This window comes from Muscardinus avellanarius (genome assembly GCF_963383645.1).
Source record: "Muscardinus avellanarius genome assembly, chromosome: 5".
NCBI classification, from domain to species: domain Eukaryota; kingdom Metazoa; phylum Chordata; class Mammalia; order Rodentia; family Gliridae; genus Muscardinus; species Muscardinus avellanarius.
Genome location: NC_137790.1, coordinates 57892754 through 57914332, shown reverse-complemented (window position 1 = coordinate 57914332; position 21579 = coordinate 57892754). Strand labels below are relative to the sequence as shown.

Genomic DNA, 21579 nt, shown 5'->3' with positions numbered 1-21579 from the left:
CCCATCCTAACCTATTATGCCCTACTAAGTTGATGTTAATGAACATCAGTGGCTTCATAGTGCTATAATACACTGATGTTATCATGGTTTGTAGAGCTATTTGCCTCTACACTAAAAGAATTAAGAGTTCTTATCACTAATTTATTTTTATAAGAACTCTGCCTCTAGTGAAATCTGATGACTATTCACTTTATTAGCCCCTATTCCTCCACCAATTCTAATTGGTTACTGTATATCTCCTAGTACTTGAGATGTCTTGTAGATAATGAAATCAAGCAACTGAGCTTGTTAGAAATCTGTGTAAAATAAAACTGATGTTGTTTCTTAAGAGTAAGTTGCTTGGATTTGATGTTCATTCTATTGATCAGACTCTCACCTAAAGTTCTGATAGCTGAGATTATCAGATAAGTGAATTCCAGATGAGTAAGGTATTGTATATCAAATTCATTGTGAGGAGATGGGGACATGGGTCAATGGGAAAGCACTTGCCTAGCATGCATTAGGCTCTAGACTTGATTCCTAGTACTTCAAAAACAAACAAACAAACAAACAAACACACTGCTATATTATTTTTCTTTTTTTAAAAAAATATATGGAGGTTCCAAGTGATACAAACATACATGCACACAGTGCTTGGTGCTTCCTTTCTATTCTTACTGTGTTCTTCTTTGTAAAAAACTTCTCCTTTAATGTGTTTTTATTCTCATATAAAAGATGGTTTCCTTTTAGGACTGCTTTTTATATAATTTAATGATGTTACTCATCATTAAAGGCTGAGAAATCTGGAAAACCTTAAAATTCTAATTCTGATCTTGGTACTGATTTTGGGGAAAATCACTTCTTTATATTCTATTTTCTTTAATTCTAAATTGGGAAACAAAAGTCTCATTTGAGCTTTTTTGTTAGGAAGAATGAAACAATAGAATACAGCTCCTTAATATAGACTGTGCTGAAAGTGTTTAGTAACAGATACAGACTCAGAAGCAGGATTTGAAAGAACTGGAAGTTGCGAGGACCACTTAAGCCAAAGTGGAAAGAGAGCGTGGTATGACCTCACCTCGGACTTGGAAGACTTGAATGAGAGGTGGGAGGAGGCAGGAGGGGGCTGGTTTTGACTCAGCTGCAAATAACTATAAAACGTGAAGCAAGATTTCAGTAGCTTCACCAAGACATAGATGGCACAACATTGTATTTTGGGTCAACTTCTGCCTTTTTGAAGCAGAGGCTTGTAGACAGTCACTCTGAGCTGAAGGGCCATGTACAAAATCTATAGTTCAAGCAGAAACTTGAGAAAGACAAGAGTGACTTGCAGCCAGAAGTGTGTGACCTTCTGACCCAAGTTGAGCAGATGATTAGAGCTAAAGTAGACATTCCTAGGTCCTACATGAGAACTTTTGAATGTGAAAGTATATAGGAGAGGGGAGGGGAGAGAAAAAAAATCAGATGATAACTCAAGGTATAGCTAAAGAAGTCTGTAGTTTTTGAGACTGACTAGATCAGACCTGACCTCATGATTATTATTAAGGTCACATGACTATAACCTGAATGTGACCTGACTCTGGCTTCTGGTTTTATCAGAATTCCAGTCCATGTTTCTTATAGAGCCTTTTCTAGGTGCTATATATGTAAGCCGTCTAGGCCACTAGATATGTCTCTATTGAAGAATGGCTTTGTGCTATGAGTACTTTTTAGGGGTGGCCCAGATGCTAATAGAGCCTGTCTAACTGAATGGAGGATACAACAGCCTGCTGACAGGAGGGAACTTTTTCTTCCTTGTGTCTTCCAGTATTTCTTTAACTAGCCAAAACTAAAAGATAATTTATCACAAGTCATTCTATGATGAGCCTGTGAACCTAAATATCTCAAGCTCTCATATCAAATGGTTATTATCATTTCATGATTAAGAGCAACCTTAGCTTTTGGTTAGATAAGTAGTTTTACTTTATGTTAAGCAGAACAAATTGCTAGCTGTTGCAGCCTCTGCTTCTTGTGAACAGAATTTGTAAAATCATTTGGGAAAACTATAGCCCAATGATTGATATTTGCTACAGCAAGACATTCATTTCTCGGTACCATTTTTACCTTAACCTGATTGTTCTTTAATAGCAAATACCTGAGACTGGGTGATTTATAAGTAACAAATTTATTTCTCATAGTACTGAAGACTGGGAAATCCAAGGCCAAGAAATCAGAAGATTCATTGTCTGGCAAGTGCTGATTACTTTAAAGATGGTACCTCCTGCTGAATCCTCACATGGCCAAAGACAAAAAGGAAGAAAGATTCCATTGTACCTCCTTTATAAGGCAACTAACCTCATTAATGAGGTTTACTCACACATTATATAAATACCTCCCAAATCTCTATCTCTTAATACTATTACATTGTTAAATAAGTTTCAGCATATGTATTTTCAGAAACACATTTAGACTACAATACTTTGGCACTCAACACCCTCTCAGTATCTTAGAATATAGATTGAGCTTCCCTAATCTGAAAAATTCCAAAATTGGAAAATTTTTGAGAACCAATATGATGCTACAAGTAGAAAATTTTATATGGTAAACTTAGTTTCATGCACAAAATTGCTTAATATACCATATAAATACCATGTAAAATTACATTTAAATTATGAGCACAAGGTATATGTGTGATAAAAATGAATTTTATGTTTAGACTAGAGCCCTATCCCCAAGATATCTTTCTAAATATATGCAAATACTCCAAACCCTCCAAAAATTTGAAATCTGAAACACTCCTTTTTCAAGCATTTTGGGTAAGGAATGCTTAGCCAGTTTATATCTAGTGAGGGAAGACTTAGGTCTTCTCTTTCTCTTCTATCTCTTCTACATTTTGCACTTTATATGGGTTTTGTCTTTCTGGATGCACTAAAAATGTTTTTGCTCCCTGCTCTGTAGACTTCATTTATATTCTATCTTTGCCCAAGTGATGCCCTAGAAGTTGTCCTTGCAGCATCCTACTCTATGCTTCTCCTTCATCTTTGGGATGTCTTCTGTGTATGTACACTGTAGTAGAAAGTCACAAAATTCTAAAACTCTTGACAGGTTCACTGTAAATTCATGCCAATTAGGTGTGAAATTCACTTTCTAACATTTTTTAGGCTTTCATTGCTATTCAGAAATTCTTTATCTCCCTATTTTGTCTTCTATTTTCTTTTATATAAAGTATTTTCTCAAATTCTAGACCTGCCTCTCTGAATATATTCTTTCAATAAATAAGACACATTAAGATCAAGACCACTAAGTATAACTTTTCTCTCAGTGTATACATTTTGGTTTTTCTTCCACATATTCCTTTCTTTTTTTTTCCTGTCCCAATGAAAATTTTCCCCCATAACCATTACTTATCTATTCCAAAACAAAGAAGCTAACATAAAAGACCATTCCTCAGAAACTAGTGATGATGTCTTGAGAGGAAAGCAAAGTGTTCATATTAGCCTTATAACTGTCTCTCTGAGAAAAGTGTAGTGTTTTATTTATTTTATTTATTTCATGCTGTATAACCATTCACCTGTCACTTAAAATAAAAATTTACTGTTATTCCTCTTGGTTCTGGAGGTTGACAGTATCGGCTTGTAGGGGTATAGTCAGATGGCAATTGAGACTAGAATCATCTGAAAGACACTTCATTGCATATCCGGCTCTTAAGCTGGTATACATGGAAAGCTGGAGTCTGGCTGGGTCTTTGGAGATCTCCTCACACAGGTATCATGGATTTTCTCATAGCACAGCATCACAGAGGAGTTGGGCTTCCTAAATGGTAATTCAGGGTCCTAGGGGAAAGTGTCCCAAAGTACAAAGGCAACGTTGCAACGGTGCTTGTGAATTAAATGTATGATGTTGTAGAGTGACTCTGTGATTCCTGTCAGTATCAAGACACAGGGATATTTGGCAGACTGTCTTTAAAGACTGTCCTACAAATATGTGCGTACCTCACCACTTGTTTACTTCAATAATCTCTGTAATCTTTCTTTATTTTACACACTCTTTTGGAGAGTAGTCTCTTAATTTTCCCCCCCAATAATCAGTCTAGAAGAGTGAATCCACTAGATATGTCTCTTTTGAAGAATGGCTTTGTGCTATGAACACTTCTTAGGGGTGGCCCAGATACAAATAGAGCCTGTCTAACTGAATGGAGGCCATGACAGCCTGTTGACAGGAGGGAACGTTTTTCTTCTTTGTGTCCTCTAGTATTTTTTTAACTAGCCAACACTGAAAGATAATTTTATCACATATTATGCTATTCAGAGTGTGACTAGCAGAGAGTGGGGATATTTGGCAATAATCAGTAATGTCTTTCTTTCCCCAAAATAGCATGTAAGAAACCAAACAGACTGACTTTCTCCTGAAGATGGCATTTTCTTCTGGAAGTTTCTGTCATGGGCACCTAGTTCTTCCCATTGCCCAGGCTCTAAGCCTCTTTTACTTGTTTCCTCTTTTGTTCTTGGCCTTTGGTCAATTATTGCAGCAGGTCAGTCCTTTACTGTCTTCATTTCCCTCCATTCCCATGCAGGTCTTCTATTACATTTTAACTGGAGCATTGCAGCTGTTACCTAAATTATCTTTCTTGCTTCTCACTTCTCTTTGTTCCAATTCATCCTATATACTATCCAGATCAATTTTTTAAAATTTTTATTGATGCATTGTAGTCATATATCAATTTTTATAAGGCATGACTTTACTGAATTATGCCCCTGCTTCAAAATAAAATATAAACTTCTGCTTTCAAGTATCATATTGCCTATACTTGGGCCAGGTTTAGGTTTCATTACTTTGATTCATGGACCTTGATTTCAACCTAGATAAGTACATGCCTTCCACCAAATATCCACTTCCCATTAATGTGTCCTTTCCAAACTAATTGTCCTCTCTGCAGTAATCAAGTTCAACTTTTAATATTAAAAATGTCCCTATCCCTGAAGTCTTATAGCATTTTTGGTGTCCCTCTTGCCTTGCTATATTGTATAGTCTTTGAACTTCCCATAAATGGAAGTTTCCGTAAGGCAGACCCTAGGGCTCATTCCATTCATGCTTAGAGTACTTTGGATGGTCAGTGCACTCAGTTGCTAGCATTGAATGTCTGCATAAGTATCTGGGGGTGAGGGACAGATAAGTTCAGTGAATTGTCTGAGGTCACACACACAATTATATGAATGAGATGGGCCACAACTACAAATTCTGCATAAATCTGTGGTTACCATATTCTGCTACTGCTTTAAATACTTTTGGTAGGATAAATCAATTCGATTCACTCTCAAAGGCCTGTACGTTATTGCTGAACTTTTGTTTGAATTGTTTACTTCATCTTTTTCCAAATTATAATGCCAAGAATGCTAATGCTCAGTGGTACAGTGAAAACAAAAGCATTTTCAAACTCATATTATGCTGACAGAGAGGCCCAGGGCAATTTAGAAGTGATAGGCAATCTCAAAATTATCTTGATTATTTTGAATTCCCATTGGTTTCTACATTTCTGGAAGGCAGCATTTTTATGCATCATTTTAAGAAGCAGCTTAAAGATGAATGTGCATTATTCCATTAACCTCCTGTTCCCTGATATCAAAATTTACTGTTTATCTTTATGCTTACATTTAAAATATTTTTGAAGGTAAAACTCCTTTGTTTGTTATATCCCTGTACAGGCCACATTTAGAAAAATATTCACCTTGTCTTTTGCAAATTCTGCTTATGATAATACTTTATAAAATGAAAACACCATGCCAGTGGTTAACAGTGCCTGTGGTTACCCACTATGTAAAGGTATGCCTAAGGGCAAATTCTGTCTCCCACCAGGTAAAGCTATGCCGAAGGCCAAGAGTCTTTTATGTCTGTCCAAGGTGGTTCGATTGCTCCCAGACATGCACAGGCCAGTGCACCATCACCACATGGACCTCTGAAACTGGTGACTGTCTTGATCATTTTTTCATTCCCAAACACTATTGACTAAGTGGCTTTACTCTTTGGAATTAGGTATATAACGGCATATTTAGGACCAAACCAGAAGTCCCACTTCTTTCATGAGGTTATGTTTTTCCTTGTTGGATAAATGGGTCATTTATTACTGAAAACACCATAAAATAAAGATGGTTCAGATAGTCATTGCATTTTTATTCAGTGGCCTGAGGAATCCAAGATTTATGTCAATAGTACATTAAGTCCATTAATTTTTAACATTTCAGTTTTCCTTTTTGCCTTCCTTCCTCTTTCATATCTGCATAGGCAATTTCAGTTCAAATCCCAACTCTGACACTTATTATCTGTGTGAATTTGGACAAGGCATTTAGCCTCTCTGATGTTCAGTTTTCTCATTTATAAAACAGAGCTAGTTTGAACTCTTGAGGTATATTGTGAGGGAGAAAGTGATCGTGCCAATTTTTACTGTTAAAGGCACTTTCAAAAGTGAGAGAAAGCCTTAAACATATAAATAGAAACTGTGGATGACCTAAAAACTATTACATTCATCACTACTTTTTCTAGTTGTGAGTAGTTTTTGCTTTTTCTAGTGTTGAGTGGATAATGAGTACAACTGTCATTTAATATTATCATCCCAGTTGGGGATACTATATAGATGAGTTTTACATAAACAAGTACATAAAACCTATAGAACCATGGAAAGCCACCAGTGGGATTTTGCCATGTCTGACCATTGGATCATAAGAACTTAAACTACAGTTAATTTCTAGGGAAAGGAGACCTCCACACATACCTCTGTGATGCTGGTGAATGAGACGCCTGGTCATTGAATCTCTGCCAGGTTTGGGTTCACCACCACCAGCAAGCCTGTGTGCACTGTGGGACATATACAACCTGGAACTACATGGTATTCATCATCAGCCTACAAATGGACATGTCCCCAAATTACTTCTTTGGCTCCTGGTTAATAAGTAATATCCTGATTAAGTTAAGATACAAATTTAGAGGCTAGAATTAATGAGGAAAGATTGAACCTCAGTAGAAATCAGTGGGCATGTTGGTCAACATCTCATTATATTCAATAATTTGAGTGCACTGAGCATTTAATATAGGCATGTTGTCATCCAACATTGTATTAGATATATAAGAACATGTGAGTTTGTACCCTTTCATGTGGAGTTTAGAATATCCACTAGTATAACCTTAAAAAGAACAATCTTCAACACAGCATAGGCTCCAACTAGACACGGTTAGAGTTTTTCTGACACAGAAATTTCCCAGAGGACTAAATCTGTTATCACATTTTCAATGTCCCAGTTTGGGGCCATTGTTATTTCATAACCATTAGGTCAACATTAGGACCAGTAGGCTCACCATCAGCTTTCATTCTTTCTCCAGGGCTCACAGTTTTCTCTAATTGTACTGCTGCAATCTTTTCTTTGTGTTCTTACTAGCATTATCATTTTGTGAAGATAGATCTGCTGTATGAATAGAAATTTATCACATTTAAAAAGTCTAGAAGAGAGCTGGATATGTAATAAGCAACCAATAAATGTTAACTTCTGCTGCTATTATCATTATTAGTATTGCCATGATCACCAACCATGGGGCAGATGGATGGCATTGGGGATAATATGCTGATGAGTTTCACATAAACAACTACATAAAACTTATAGAACCATGGTACTCCACCAATGGCATTTTGCCATTTCTGATTATATGAATTATAAGAACTCAAACCAATGTTAATTTCTAGAAAAAAGGACCTCCCCACATACTTTACATTTGTCAGTTCTTAGTCCAATCTGAAGATCTTGGGTCTCAAAATCATCTGCATGAGTTTCCATAATGCAATAATAATCTAGTTATTTGGTTGGTAAAAAAAAAAAACAAAACAAAAAACGAAAAAGGTAATGGCATATAGTTTTCTCCAAACATAAAACACAAATTCTGAGAAGTTGAAGTTTGAGACTGAAGCATTAGTCTCTGAGGGATATATTGAGCCTTCAGCTTTAGTGATCAGAAGGGTGAAGTTGCTCTGACAGCTTAAATTTATATTTCTAGGCTATTGCAGCTCAGCTCCATCTACTTTTTCCTAGCCTGCTTAGCCAACCCTCTAAGTTTTCTTCCTTCTTCCCTTCACTGTACTTTTCCCCTCTTGTTTATTGAGCCTCTAGTGTGTCAAAGGCACTGTTCTAGGCACTGGGGATCTATGATCAAGCAGAACCTCTATCCTATGAAACTTCTAGTGGAAAAAAGACAGGTATATATGTCATCAAATGATCATGTCTGACACCTCATTAGCACTTGACTTATTTTCTTGTCCAAAGATCAAGGAATCCTCATACCCTGGGAGTTAACTTTTACCAACAGCTGTGATCTAAGGACGTTTAGACCTCTTAGGGCCCAGATCATGGAATTTGCTGTACATTCTTAAATTATGTGTGGCTTCCTGATGCTGGTGGAGGCCTTTATTGCAGAGAAGGCCTTTACTGCCATACAGGTCCAAGTAGCACACATTCCAACCTTCCTTATGCATTTAACTTAGTATGATGAACTCTTCTTTCGCAACTCCACAAGCCAATGCTGAGAAATTCTGTAGTCTGTATAAAGGTTGTTTGAATGAGGCAAATGAAAATCTAAAGGAAGTGACTCTGTTGACAGATGATTTGACAGCACAGAAGACAAAGCTACAGGAGAAGAGGGGTACATAAATATGCTGCCACACTTGTTAGTAGTCCTAAGTCCCAGAAGGCACAGCCGAGATGATAACTCCCCACAGACTGGGTGATAAGATTCTAGGAGAGGATTTGTAGCCTCTGAATTACTCTTGTCTGAAGACATGCTTCTGTTTGGGAGTGTAACCCTGCACTGCTTTAGAAGGTACTGCCTAGAAGAAAAGCTGTATAAAGTTGGCAGAAGCAACTCTAAAGAATAGAGGATAGTAGGAGCTATCTACACCATCTGCTAGACAGGACATTTTTATTTTCTCCTTACAATTTCTACTTCATTGAATAGGCACTTTTTTATAATTTTGTTAATAAACCTATATCAGCTTTATACTCAATAAAAGCCATAATCTACAATGGCCCATATGGGCCTACACAATTGGGCCCTGTCTCATCAACATTCTTATTGCTACAGTACAAAATTCCTGATCATATAACTTAAAGGAAGGAAGATTTATTTGCTCACCGTCTTTTTGGAGTTTCTGGATTCATTCCATGTGAGGCCGGAGTCTGAAGCTCAAGGCATGGCAGCAGGAAAGCAGAGAGAAAGAGAGGGTAAGGCTCCATTCTCATGTTATGGAGGATGTAAGCAAAAGAGTGAGCAAGCCAGCAAGCAAGGGGGCTTAAAGACACGGACACAGTTTCTAAGGCCACACCCCAGGCCCTCATCTTTTCCAGTCTCACCCCACCACCCTAGGTTACCACCTAGATAAATCCATCAATTACATGAGCTCTACTTCAATACATGAGCTCTTCAGGGGGCACTCTATACCTAACTATACCAGGCCCTCACTATCTTTCTGACCTCTCCTACTATTTGATGCTTCTTTTGTTTGGCCTTCATCACATTGGCCTTTTTGCTCTGTTCAGAACACACCAGGGACACTCCTACCTATCTAGGTGAGGGTTAATCAAGTAGATATCGGAAAAGTTAGAGTAAGTCTTTTGAGAAGGTAGCATTGAATACTGTCAACCCCTTTTCTCCATGTGTTTCTTTTTTCATAGTTTTTGTTACCTTTGCACAAAGAAAAAAGTTGACATATTAAGTATCTGCTAGAATGTAGACTCTGTGAGGACAAGGTTATTTGTATGGCTCACTGAGGTATGACCATCGTCTAGAACATTGCTCAGCACTTAATGGTTTTCTATATACCTTTGGCAAGTTAAAAACAGTAGAATGTTCCATGTTTATTCTTTATTGTCAATAACTATTGATATATTTCCCCAATATATTATACTTACTTTTCAATTTATCATGAGCTTTACTATATTTGCATGTTTAGTCATTTGTAATGCCTATTTCTCATCTTTCAAATAGATGGACAATAGTTTACTTACCTTTACTCTATAATTTGATTTGTCTGCTACAAAGGAGATGTGCCTTTATATTTGCCAGTAATGAGAATTTTTTTTGAGCCAGGCATAGTGGCACATGCTTGTAATCCCAGTACTTGGGAAGCTGAGACAGGAGGATCACAGAATGGCAGCCAGCCTCAGTAAGTAATGAGATTCTCAGCAACCAAATGAGACTCTGTTTCAAAATAAAATAAAAGTAGGGCTGGGGGTGAAGCTCAGAGGTAGAATGTCTCTGAATTAAATCCTCAGTCACACACACACACACACACACACACACACACACACACGCACGCACACAATTTTTTGTAACATATTTCCAGAGATAGAATTCCTAGGTCAATGAAAATAAATAGCACATTATTGATATCCAGAGGCACATACTATATACACAGAATGAAGACAAAACTTGGGCTAACTAACACCTTGTCATTGGGCACCTTTGTTTCTATATGCCAAATCTAAGGTCAATTAAGTTAGAAAAAATAAAAACCTGGGTATTTGTATTTCTTGTTTTACACTTCAATTGCCCATTTCTTATTGTTATTTTCTCTAGTTTTTAGAGTTTCTTATATATTTTAGATATTAGTCTTTTGGCAGAGAAATAGTGGCAAAGATTTTTTCCCATTCTTTAGGGTCTCTTTTCATACTTGATGGTTCTCTGTCGGGGCCCGCTCGGCTAGACCGGGATGGGGCGGTGGCTCAAGATGGCGCCTAGGCATGTTGCCAAGTCACAAGGCTCACGAGGCTGGCGGTGCCCTGAGCCTGTGCAGTGAGTCCTATCAGGTGCCCTAAGGATGATCAGTGACGCAGTGCCTCGTGCTACCACCAGCCCGCCTATGAGAGGGTTAGAAATGTGCATGCCCTAGCTGTGGGAAGCTTGGGGTTGGTGGAGTGATGAGGGAGGGGTTATGAGACTGATATATATTTGCCTGCTGTGCGCATTGAAGGAGTAGCATTAAAGAGGAAGCATCATCAGCAGACTCGGCGTTTGTGTCTTCTTTCCTGGGGCTCTGCAGGACAGAGCCTTAGGGATGCGACAGTTCTCTTTGCTCTGAAGAAGCTTTATTTGATGCGATTCCATTTATTGATTCTCAGTTTTATTTTTTGAGCTTTGGGAGTCTTATTGAGGAAGTCTCTACCAGAACCTATATGCAATAGAGTTGGTTTTATCTTTTCCCCCAGTAATTACAAAGTTTCTTGTCTAATTTCTAGGTCTCTGATCAGTCTTGAGTTGAAGCTTGTGTAAGGTGAGAGAAAGGGATCTAATTTCTTTATTCTACATAAAGGTATCCAGTTTTCCCAACATCATTTATTGAAAAAGCTGTCTTTTCTCCAATACGTGTTTTTGGCTCCTTTGTCAAAAATTATCTGGCTATAAATATAAATGTGAGTGTTTGTCTCTGTTTGTCTATTCTCTTCCTTCGGTGTATGTGTCTGTTTTTGTACCAGTACCATGCTATTGTTTCTTTTACTATAGCTCTGCAGTAATAATTTGAAATCAGGTATTTTAATGCATCCAGCATGTTTTGTATTGCTGAGAATTGCTTTGGCTATTCTTGGTCTTTTGTTGTCCATATGAATTTTAGGATTGCTTTTTCTATCTTTGTGAAGAATGACATTGATATTTTAATAGGACTTGCAATCAATTTGCAGATCACTTTTGGTAGTACGGCCATTTTGACAATATTTATTCTGCCTATCCAAGAACATGGGAGGTCTTTCCATCTTCTAAGATCTTTTTAAGTTTCTTTAGAGTTCTATAATTTTTACTGCAGATCCTTACCTCCTTGATTAACTTATTCCTAAGTGTTTTAGACTATTATGAACATAATTGTTTTATAGATTTCTTTTTCATTGGGTTCAAGATTAGCATATAGAAAAGCTATTGATGTTTCTTGTAACTTGATTTTTGTATCTGGCTACTTTGATATGTATTTTAAATCACCTCTAGAAAGCTTCTCATTGAGTTTTCAGATCTTTTAAATATAGGATCAGGTCATCAGCTCAAAAGAAGGAACACAAATGACCAGTAAGTATATTAAAAATGTTACACAACATTAGGAATCAGGGAAATGCAAATAAAAACTACACTTAGATTTTATCTAACTTCAGTTAGAATTGCAATAATCAAGAATGCAAACAATAATAAATGCTGGCAAGGATGTGAGGAAATAGTTGCTCTTATACACTCTTGGTAGGAATGTAAATTAGTACAAGTACTGTAGAGATCCGCATGGAGGTTCCTCAAAAGACCAGGAATAGAATCACAACACAACCCAGATATGTCATTCCTTGTTATCTTTCCAAAAACATTAATCTCAGAATGGTGCAGTAGTGCATGCATATCTATGTTTATAGCAGCACAATTCACAATAGCCAAATTATCAAATAAAACATAGTGTCCATCAACATAAGAATGGATAAATAATATGTGGTATATACACACAATGGAATTTTAGTCCGCCATAAGGAAGAAAAAAATGGTATCTTTTTAGGGAAATGAATGGCCCGAGAGATTTTTATGTTAAATGAGATCAGCCAGTCTCAGAAATTCATATTAAATCTAGAGAAAAAATAGAAAACAAAAGAGACTTCACATGAATAAGGAGACCAGAAAAATAGTGGAAGGGGCTTGGGGGAGGGAGGTGGGGAAGGAATAAAGGAAGACTGAAGAAGAAACAGTTCAAATAATACTATGTCCATATATAAAGATATCACTACCAGCCACGTGTGGTGGCGCACGCTTGTAATCCTAGCATTTGGGAGGCTGAGACAGGAGGATCGTGGTTCACAGACAGCCTCAGCTACTTAGTGAGGCCCTCTGCAACTCAGTGAGACCATATTTCAAAATAAAGAATAAAAAATAGGACTGGAGGTGTTGCTCAAAGGTAGAATGTCTTTGGGTTTCGTCCCCAGTACCACATATATATATAATACACATACACACACTTTATATATATATAATATGTACATATTTTATATATAATCTCACTACCAATCTTGAGAGAATCCTATATTTGTACACATTGTACCTCATTATAATCTATAATTACAATGTACGGACCAATTAAAATATATTTAAAAATAAAACGTATAAACCTGTAAATTTAGAAAAGTGATTTTTGGTTATAGCAAGGACAACAAATAGCAGCCTCCTTGTACTGCTGATAGGATGTGTGACACTTTACCTTGTTACAGATCCCCCAATCTAATCTGTCCTTTGAGGATGTCATCAGTGTGGACTCTATAGTCCAGAAACAAAGCCAGAATATTTATATATCTGGCTCTGAAGAAAGTTCTGTATAAAATTTGTTTTAATAGACATTGGCTGCTTCCCTCTAGTTAATGGCATTAATTTTCTACTCATTTTTTTGATGAGGAAATTGGTGGGTAAGGGAGTAAAATGAAAGTGGGTGTGAGATGATAATTCTGGGGAAGATGCAGGACCTTTTTCTTCCTTTAATTCTTATCTTTGCCTTTTGGCTTTGGTACTGAGGATAAAACCTAATGGCATTTTACCTATGGGCTACACACCCAACCCAGCCATATTTTACACTTTGTTTTGAAATAAGTCCTCTCAAAATGACCGCATACCCACCTTAAATCTAAGATCCTCCTATCTCAGCCTCCCAAATGCTAGGATTACATGCATGCACCACAGCGGCCAGCTTAAGTTGAATTTTTTTTTTAATGTGCTTTTGTTGGTGCCTTATAGTCTCAAATCATAATTAAATTGAATGTTAAGTATTAGTCCAAGCTTCTGTTTCCCTTTCTGGATTCATGCTCCAGATTTTTCATTCCTTTTATACTGCTATAACCAAAATTTCTTTCTCATCCCCTATCCTGTGAGCTTATCATACTCTGCTTCTAGATGTAAAATTAATTATTTTGTTAGTTTTTTTTACCCCTTGATGAATTTATATTTTCCTGGAATCCTTTTAAATGTGATGGTTTGCCCAAGATTCTTAAAGTTTGGTCCATAAACTCCTGGTGATTCTCAAGACTCTTTAGATAGTCTGTGAGGTTAGAGTTATTTCATTGTAATGCTTAGATGCAGTTTGCTTTTTAAATTCTTTTCCCGCTTGTGTTAATAGTTTAAAAGCAATGACATTTAAAATTGTTAGAGCCTTATAACAAGTCCAGCCAGTATCACTATACCGGACTAGTAATTACTGTATTCACTAATATGTATTCAATGTTTTTTTTTAAAGTCTTTTTCTCTTTAGAATGTCTTTAATGAAACAGTACAAATTAATTCTATTACATCCCAACTCTGAATATAATCTTTTAATATTATGTGTGACAAAATAAGTATGCATAAAGAACTTCTGCTTCATGCTGAAGTAGGATGTGTGATTAAGCCTAAGCTGAGCTTGTGGTTTTATTCAGGGACTATCACTTTAACTCAGGAGAACAATTGACAAACTATGCTTATTCAGACTTACACATTTGGCAGATATTTTCTCAAAAATGAACAAAGTAAGCCTGTCACTTCAAAGAAAACAACTGACAGCATCTGTTGCCAATAATAAAATAGAAACTTTTAGGTAAAAAAATTTGAGAAAGCATGCATATGCCACCATGAGCTTTCCAGCTGCACTTTTTAAAGACTTCTGATGAGATCAGTGTTGATGTTAAAAAAATACATATTTTTTAATTAATTTATTTTTTAAATTGGTACATTGTAGTCATATATCAATCACATTGGAGTACAAGACTTGAGAGGATATACAAGCACACATCATCCAATTAGCCCTCCTCCAGCCCCCATCCCATTCCCTCCCCCTCCCTCCATCCCACGCTTCTTTGGTGATTTACTTTGATACATTTGTTTATGTACCTCCTGCGTTTTAAAGAGGCTCCGTCCTCCAGTATTACATACCCTCTGATTGGTCACATTAGTTGCTTCACTATAGGGCCCTTTCTATAGCTCAACCTCTTCCTGTTGCCCTTTTCCTCCTAGTTATTGCTGATTAAGAGAAGCGTCTGATTTATATTTTCTGCGATATTTCTCTGTGCATGCTGCGTTGCAAGTACCAATCCTACTCTTGATGGTCCCAGTAGTGGCCTGGCTACTCAGTGGACTGATCCAGACCTCGCTGGCTCAAGCAGCGGCCTTGCCTCATGGGAGGCCCCAGTTCTGGTCTCGCTGGCCCCAGCACCGGCCTAACCCCTCGGCAGGCTCTTATCCTGGCCTCAGAGACCCCAGTACCGGCCTTGCCTCAAGGCAGGCTCCGATGCCGGCCTCGCTGGCCCCAGCACCGACCTAACCCCTTGGCAGGCTCCGATCACGGATTTGGAGGCCCCAGTACCGGCCTTGCCTCAAGGCAGGCTCCGATGCCGGCCTCACTGGCCCCAGCACCAGCCTAACCCCTCGGCAGGCTCCGATCCTGGCCTCGGAGGCCCCAACACTGGTAATGCCTCACGGCAGGCTCCGATGCCGGCCTCACTGGCCCCCAAAAATATATTTTTTGAAAATATTGTATGCAGGTCGCAATGCTCTGGGCTCCAGGCGGGGGTCGCGTGGGGCACGCCGGAACCCCGGAAAAACCAGGGCCCGAGTCACAGGGCCCTGGGCCCTGGGCAGGAGTTGCACAGAGCACACCGGAACCCTCGGAAGAACCGGGGCCCGGGTCGCAGGACCCTGGGGCCCGGGTGGGGGTAGCGCCAGGAACGCAGGACCCCTGGATGAACCAGGACCCGGGCTGCAATGCTAAAGAGTGCCTGATCCTACAACCTACTCAAACCACACATACTGTCTTCTCTTATTAAAAAAAAAAAAAAGGAAAAAAAAGAAAAGAAAAATATCGGAGAGGGGTCTAGATGGCCGCGGTGGCTGCCAAGATACTGGTGATGCAGACAAAACTTATCCAACTGAACTGGAACTTTTGGAAAAATTCCCCGCGAAGGAGGACAGCTTCTCTACATCCTTAAGAATCCCGGACATCACTTGTAAGGAGAGAGTTTAGCAGAGACCTAGGAGGAAGGCAGTGTTGGAAGCAGTCGCCGCGATGACAGTGGAGACTTGTATTCAGGAGAGGCAGAAATCTCATCCTACGAACCTTATCTTCTGGAGAAATTACCCCAAATGTCGAATGCTTCTGTTGTGCATGCTTCGGAACACTGGACAACATGCAGAGTGGAAAAAGAGCTTGGGAAAGATTTGAAATGGTGGAGGCAGTGGCAATGGCAGTGGCCGGTACTCAGAGGAGGCAGAGATCTGATGCATTACTCCTGGAACTTTTGAAGAAATAACCCCAGAGGCAGAATGCTACCACCACGCACACTTGGGAACATGGGACAACCTGCTGGGTGAAGAGTGTGCTTGGATCAGACCCTGCCGAGGGGTAAGGCCAGTGACAGGGACAGCAAAGCTGGGATTGGAGCCTGCCATGAGGCAGGGCCGGTGCTGGAGCCATTGAGGCTGGGATCAGAGCCTGCCTTGAGGCAAAGCCTGTGCTGGGACCTCTGAGGCCAGGATTGGAACCTGCTGAGGGGTTAGGTCAGTGCTGGGGCCCCCGAGGCAGGGATTGGAGCCTGCCATTAGGCAATGCCGCTATTGAGGCCTCCGAGTCAAGGATCAGAGCCTGCTGAGGGGTTAGGCCAGTGCTGGGGCCAGCAAGGCCAGAATCGGAGCCTGCTGTGAGGCAAGGCTGGTGCTGGGGCTTCCAAGGCCAGAATCAGAGCCTGCCAAAGGGTTAGGCCTGTGCCAGGGACAGCAAAGCCGGGATCAGAGCCTGCCATGAGGCAAGACCGGCGCTGGGGCCTCTGAGGCCAGGATTGGAGCCTGCCAAGGGGTTAGGCTAGTGCTGGGGCCAACAAGGCTAGGATTGAAGCCTGCCGAGGGTTAAGGCTGGTGCCGGGGCCAGTGAGGCCAGGATTGGAGCCTGCCATGAGGCAAGGCCGGTGCTGGGGCCTCCAAGGCCAGGATGGGAGACTGCCGAGGGGTTAGGCCGGTGCTAGGGTCAGCAAGGCTGGGATAGAAGCCTGCCATGAGACAAGGCTGGTGCTGGGTCTCCGAGGCCAGGATCAGAGCCTGCCATGAGGCAAGGCTGGTGCTGGGGCCTCCGAGGTCTAGATTGGAGCCCACCAAGGGGTAAGGCTGGTGCTGGGGCCAGCGAGGCTGGGATCAGAGCCTGCCTTGAGGCAAGGCCCTAGCTGGGGCCTCCGAGGCCAGGATAGGAGCCTGCCGAGGCGTTAGGCTGGTGCCAGGGTCAGCAAGGCTGGGATTGGAGCCTGCCTTGAGGCAAGGCCAGTGCTGGGGCCTCCGAGGCTGGGATCGGAGCCAGGCTAGGGGTTAGGCCGCTGCGGGGGCCAGCAAGGCCAGAATCGGGGCCTTCCATGAGGCAAGGCCGGTGCTGGAGCCAGCGAGGTTGGGATCAGAGTCCTCCAGGTGTCCAGGCCACTACTAGGGTCATCAAGAGTGGGATCAGAACTTGCAATGCGGCATGCACAGAGAAATATCACAGAAAATAAAATCCAGATGCTTCCCCTAATTAGCAATACCTAGGAGGAAAGGGGTAACAAGAGGAGATCGAGTTATAGAAAGGGCCCTATAGCAAAACAATTAAGGTGACCAATCAAAGGGGATGGGATGGGGGAGGATGGGACCTCCTTAAAACTCAGGAGGTATGTAAACAGATGTATCAAAGATAATCACCAATCAAGCATGGGATCGAGGGAGGGGGAGGAAATGGGATAGGGATTGGATGAGGGCTAATTGAATTATGTGTGCTTGTATATCCTCTCAAGTCTTGTATTCCAATGTGATGTATGATTACAATGCACCAATAAAAAAAAGAAAGAAAATATTGTATGCAGTATTGTGACTTATAGAAGAAGATACAGTAGATCCTTCTTATCTGTGGAAGGATACATTCTAAGACCCTGACTAGATTTCTACAACCATGGACAATACAGAGGCCTACATGTATTATGCTTTTGGGTCCTCCCTCTTCTTCTGTGGTACTGGGGATTGAACCCAAGATCATTCTACCTCTGAGCTACATCCCATCCCTATTTTATCCTATTTTATTTTATTTTTTATTTTGAAACTGGGTCTTACTAAATTGTGGAAGGCCTTGCTAAATTGCCAAGGCTAGCTGCAAACCTGTGATCCTCTGATTTCAGCCTCTCAAGTACTGGGATATTTTTCCCCCCTTTGAATCACTAGCATGCAGGCATATGGCTAGGGCTTAATTGGTGAACAAAGGGATGATTTGTGTTCCAAATAGATGAATTAAAACATTGAGAGACTGCATCAGTGTACTCGAAATGGTGCACCATTAAAAACTAATTGTTTACATCTGAGAATTTTATTTAGTGTTTTGTAACCACAGTTAACCTTGAGTAACTGAAATCTCATATATTAAAATCCAGTACAGGAGCTGGGCATGGTGGTGCACGCTTGTAATCCCAGAATTCAGGAGGCTGAGACCAGAGGATCACGGTTCACGAACTGAATCAGCTACTTAGTGAGGCCCTCTGTAACTCAGTGAGACCTGGTTTCAAAATAAAGAATTAAAAAAAAATAGGGCAGGGAGTGTAGCTTGGAGGTCAAATGCCCCTGGGTTCCATCCCCAAACCCGCAATAAATAAATAAATAAATAAATAAATAAATAAATAAATAAAATCAAGTACAGGAGGGTGTGTGTGTGTGTGTGTGTGTGTGTGTGTGTGTGTGTGTTTCTGTGCTGATGATGTGGCTAGGGATCCCTAGAGAGCTTCAGAATGGGGCTGATCACTAGAAAGACCAAGGCATGGTAAGAGAGTTGGTCTTTCAGTCTTATTCTTAACCTCTGGGGAGGAGTGAAGGGCTAAAGGTTGAATTAGTCACCAGTGATTAGTTATATCAACCATGCCTATATAATGAGGCTTGGCTTCTATAATAACTCCAAAGGACTGGGTCCCAGAGTTCCTCCACTGCTGAGTCTGTTCCTCAGGGTGGCTTTCATGGAGACAGCATGGAACTCTGTGTTTCTTCCTACAGGCCTTGGCCTATCTTATCTCTTCCATCTGGCTGTTCATCTGTACCCTTGGTAATATCCATTATAGTAAAACAGAAAACACAGTAATCTGTTTCTCTGAATTCTGTGATCTGTTCTGGCAAATTAACCAAACCTGAGGGAGGGATGACGAGAACCCTGATTTATAGCAAGTCAGACGTGTAGGTGACAACCTGGACTTGAGATTGGCTCCTGAAGTGAGGGGAAGTTTCGTAGACCTAAGCCCTCCACTGGTGGGATCTGAGGTGATCTCAGGTAGAGACTGTCAGATTATTTATAGGACACTCATCTGGTGTTAGCAAGAGAATTGCTTGGTGTGTGTGTGTGTGGAAACCCCTATACACATCTGGAGTCAGAAGTGGCATGTGAATGAGAGTAGAAAGAAAAAAACTGTTTTCTCCTCTTATATAGTGAGATCTATCAGCATTTAGAAAATCTGCATAAGTCAGTGAATTTATATTTTTTCAAATCACCCCTTCATGATGTTACTAAGTCATGTATAGCAAAAGTTCCCAAGTTTAAAATTAACAAATAAATATTAATGTAGCAAAGTAAAAATGTTCATTGATTCAGTTTGGTTACATATTGCATTTAACCTTAAGAAACTTCTCTATTTGTTGAGTTTTGGTGTGGTATGAAATGATGGTAACAAATATCTGAAAAGATTATGAAAATAATCTGAGTTTAAGTAAGAAAAAACTTCTGGGGTGTGTGTGTGTGTGTGTGTGTGTGTGTGTGTGTGTGTATGTATGTAACCCTAAATGTGGAATTATCTATTTTTTCTCATTTATTTATATTTGTTCCATATATTTTGAAACTCTGTTATTGGATAAATACATTTTTATCTGACAATATCAAATTTTGTGTGCGCAACACTGGGGATGGAACCCAGGGGAATTCTACCTCTGAACTACACCCCTACCAAATTTTTTATTCTTTATTTTGAAACAGGGTCTCACTAAGTTGCAGAGAGCCTCACTAAGTAGCTGAGGCTGTCTTCAAACTGCGATCTTCCTGTCTCAGCCTCCCAGTCACTGGGATTACAAGCATATGCCACCTGGCTGTACTTCTGTTTTCAAGCTACACACTGTAAGAGGTTAAATTTTCTTTATATACTTCAAGCAAAACAATATATTATAGTAGATTAAAACCCAAAGCAGATATGACTCTAGCTGTCTATAATTAAACCAAAGATAAAAATATGTAAAGCAATATAATAAATTTGAGGATTTTTGGAAAATGTCTTTTCTAAGAAAATGTGTTGATAATATGTTAACAAACATTTCATTCTATCATTTTTAGTAGAAAAATGAATGCTGTGAAAACTGGGTTTTGGTTGTTCTTTTGTTGTAATGCTGTTATAATTTTATTCAAGACAATTTTGCAAAAGTATTAATTTCAAAATTTTAAGGAGAGATTCATGAGAAACTTAACATCTTACATGCATACTGCCATACAAAAAGCATTGAAATAGGAACAAGAATTCTACAAAATAATAAATGTACTCTTAACTTATTTATAAAAAAAATACTACCCACAAAGCTAAATAAATCTTAAAACCTATCTTGAGATTCTAAGTGGTGTTTTCAAAGCAAATACCTCTAATTTTGATTGCACAAGATGGTTGGTAATAAATCCAATATATATGAAATTTACATGAAAATAAGTATTTAAAAGTATGAAATATGTGATGAGAATTCTTAATCCTTAAAGCAGAACATTTCATTGTAAAAATTAGGGGAGAAATGTTACTCTCTTGGAGATTCCAATTGCCCCACTAAAAATTTATCCCAAGTATATTACTTCAGTCAGTTTTGAAACTTTTTAGTATCTCCACAAATAACTTCACAATTTTTACTTTAAAATGTCAAATCATACATTTCAAACGAGAAAGCAGCGGCAGTACTATACTCAGTAATTTAAATGTGTCCCAGTATAGAAGCATAATTTCAATTAACTTGCTGACACTAACTTTTAAAAAACTTACAGATATTCAAAATAGGGGGAACAAACTTTAGATAGTATAAATTTAAAAAGCAATTGCCAGCTGGGCGTGGTGGCGCATACTTGTAAGCCTAGTACTTTAGACAGGAGGATCACAGGTTTAAAGCTAGCCTCAGCAATGTGGTGAGGTTCTCAGAAACCTAGCGAGACCCTGTTTCCAAAAAAAGAAATAAAATCTGGATGGGGGCATAGCTTGGAGGTAGAATGCCTTCATGCCCAGCACCAAAACAAAACAAAACAAAACAAAAAAACAATTGCCTTGAATACGGAACCTCCATTAAAAAATGGAAATGTTTTATTTATTTTATTTTATTTTATTTTATTTTTATTTTTTTGGTGGTGGTTGTGAAAGTAAATGCTGAGAATTCATCCTAAGTATGTAAATTATCTACTTAAAGACAATGGTCATTTTATTTTCTACATGCATAGAACTCATTTGAAATTCTTGAAAAAGTATTTTTCCAACTTTAATAATATGAATTATATCATCCATACAGGAAAAAATAAAAATGACATTTATTCACCTACTTTTACTTGATTTTTTTTTTTTTTTG

General features: G+C 39.2%; 1 protein-coding gene across 1 annotated transcript in view; it reads left to right on the top strand.

Annotated features, from left to right (window-relative positions):
* The window catches only part of LOC308263493 (uncharacterized protein), a gene marked incomplete at both ends in the record, with an annotated part of 68565 nt that overhangs the window by 32401 nt on the left and 14585 nt on the right, over positions 1–21579 (top strand). The window contains 3 exon segments of the mRNA XM_080696507.1: positions 964–1084; positions 5661–5778; positions 15507–15677. Coding sequence (XP_080552633.1) covers positions 964–1084; positions 5661–5778; positions 15507–15677 — 410 coding nt within the window.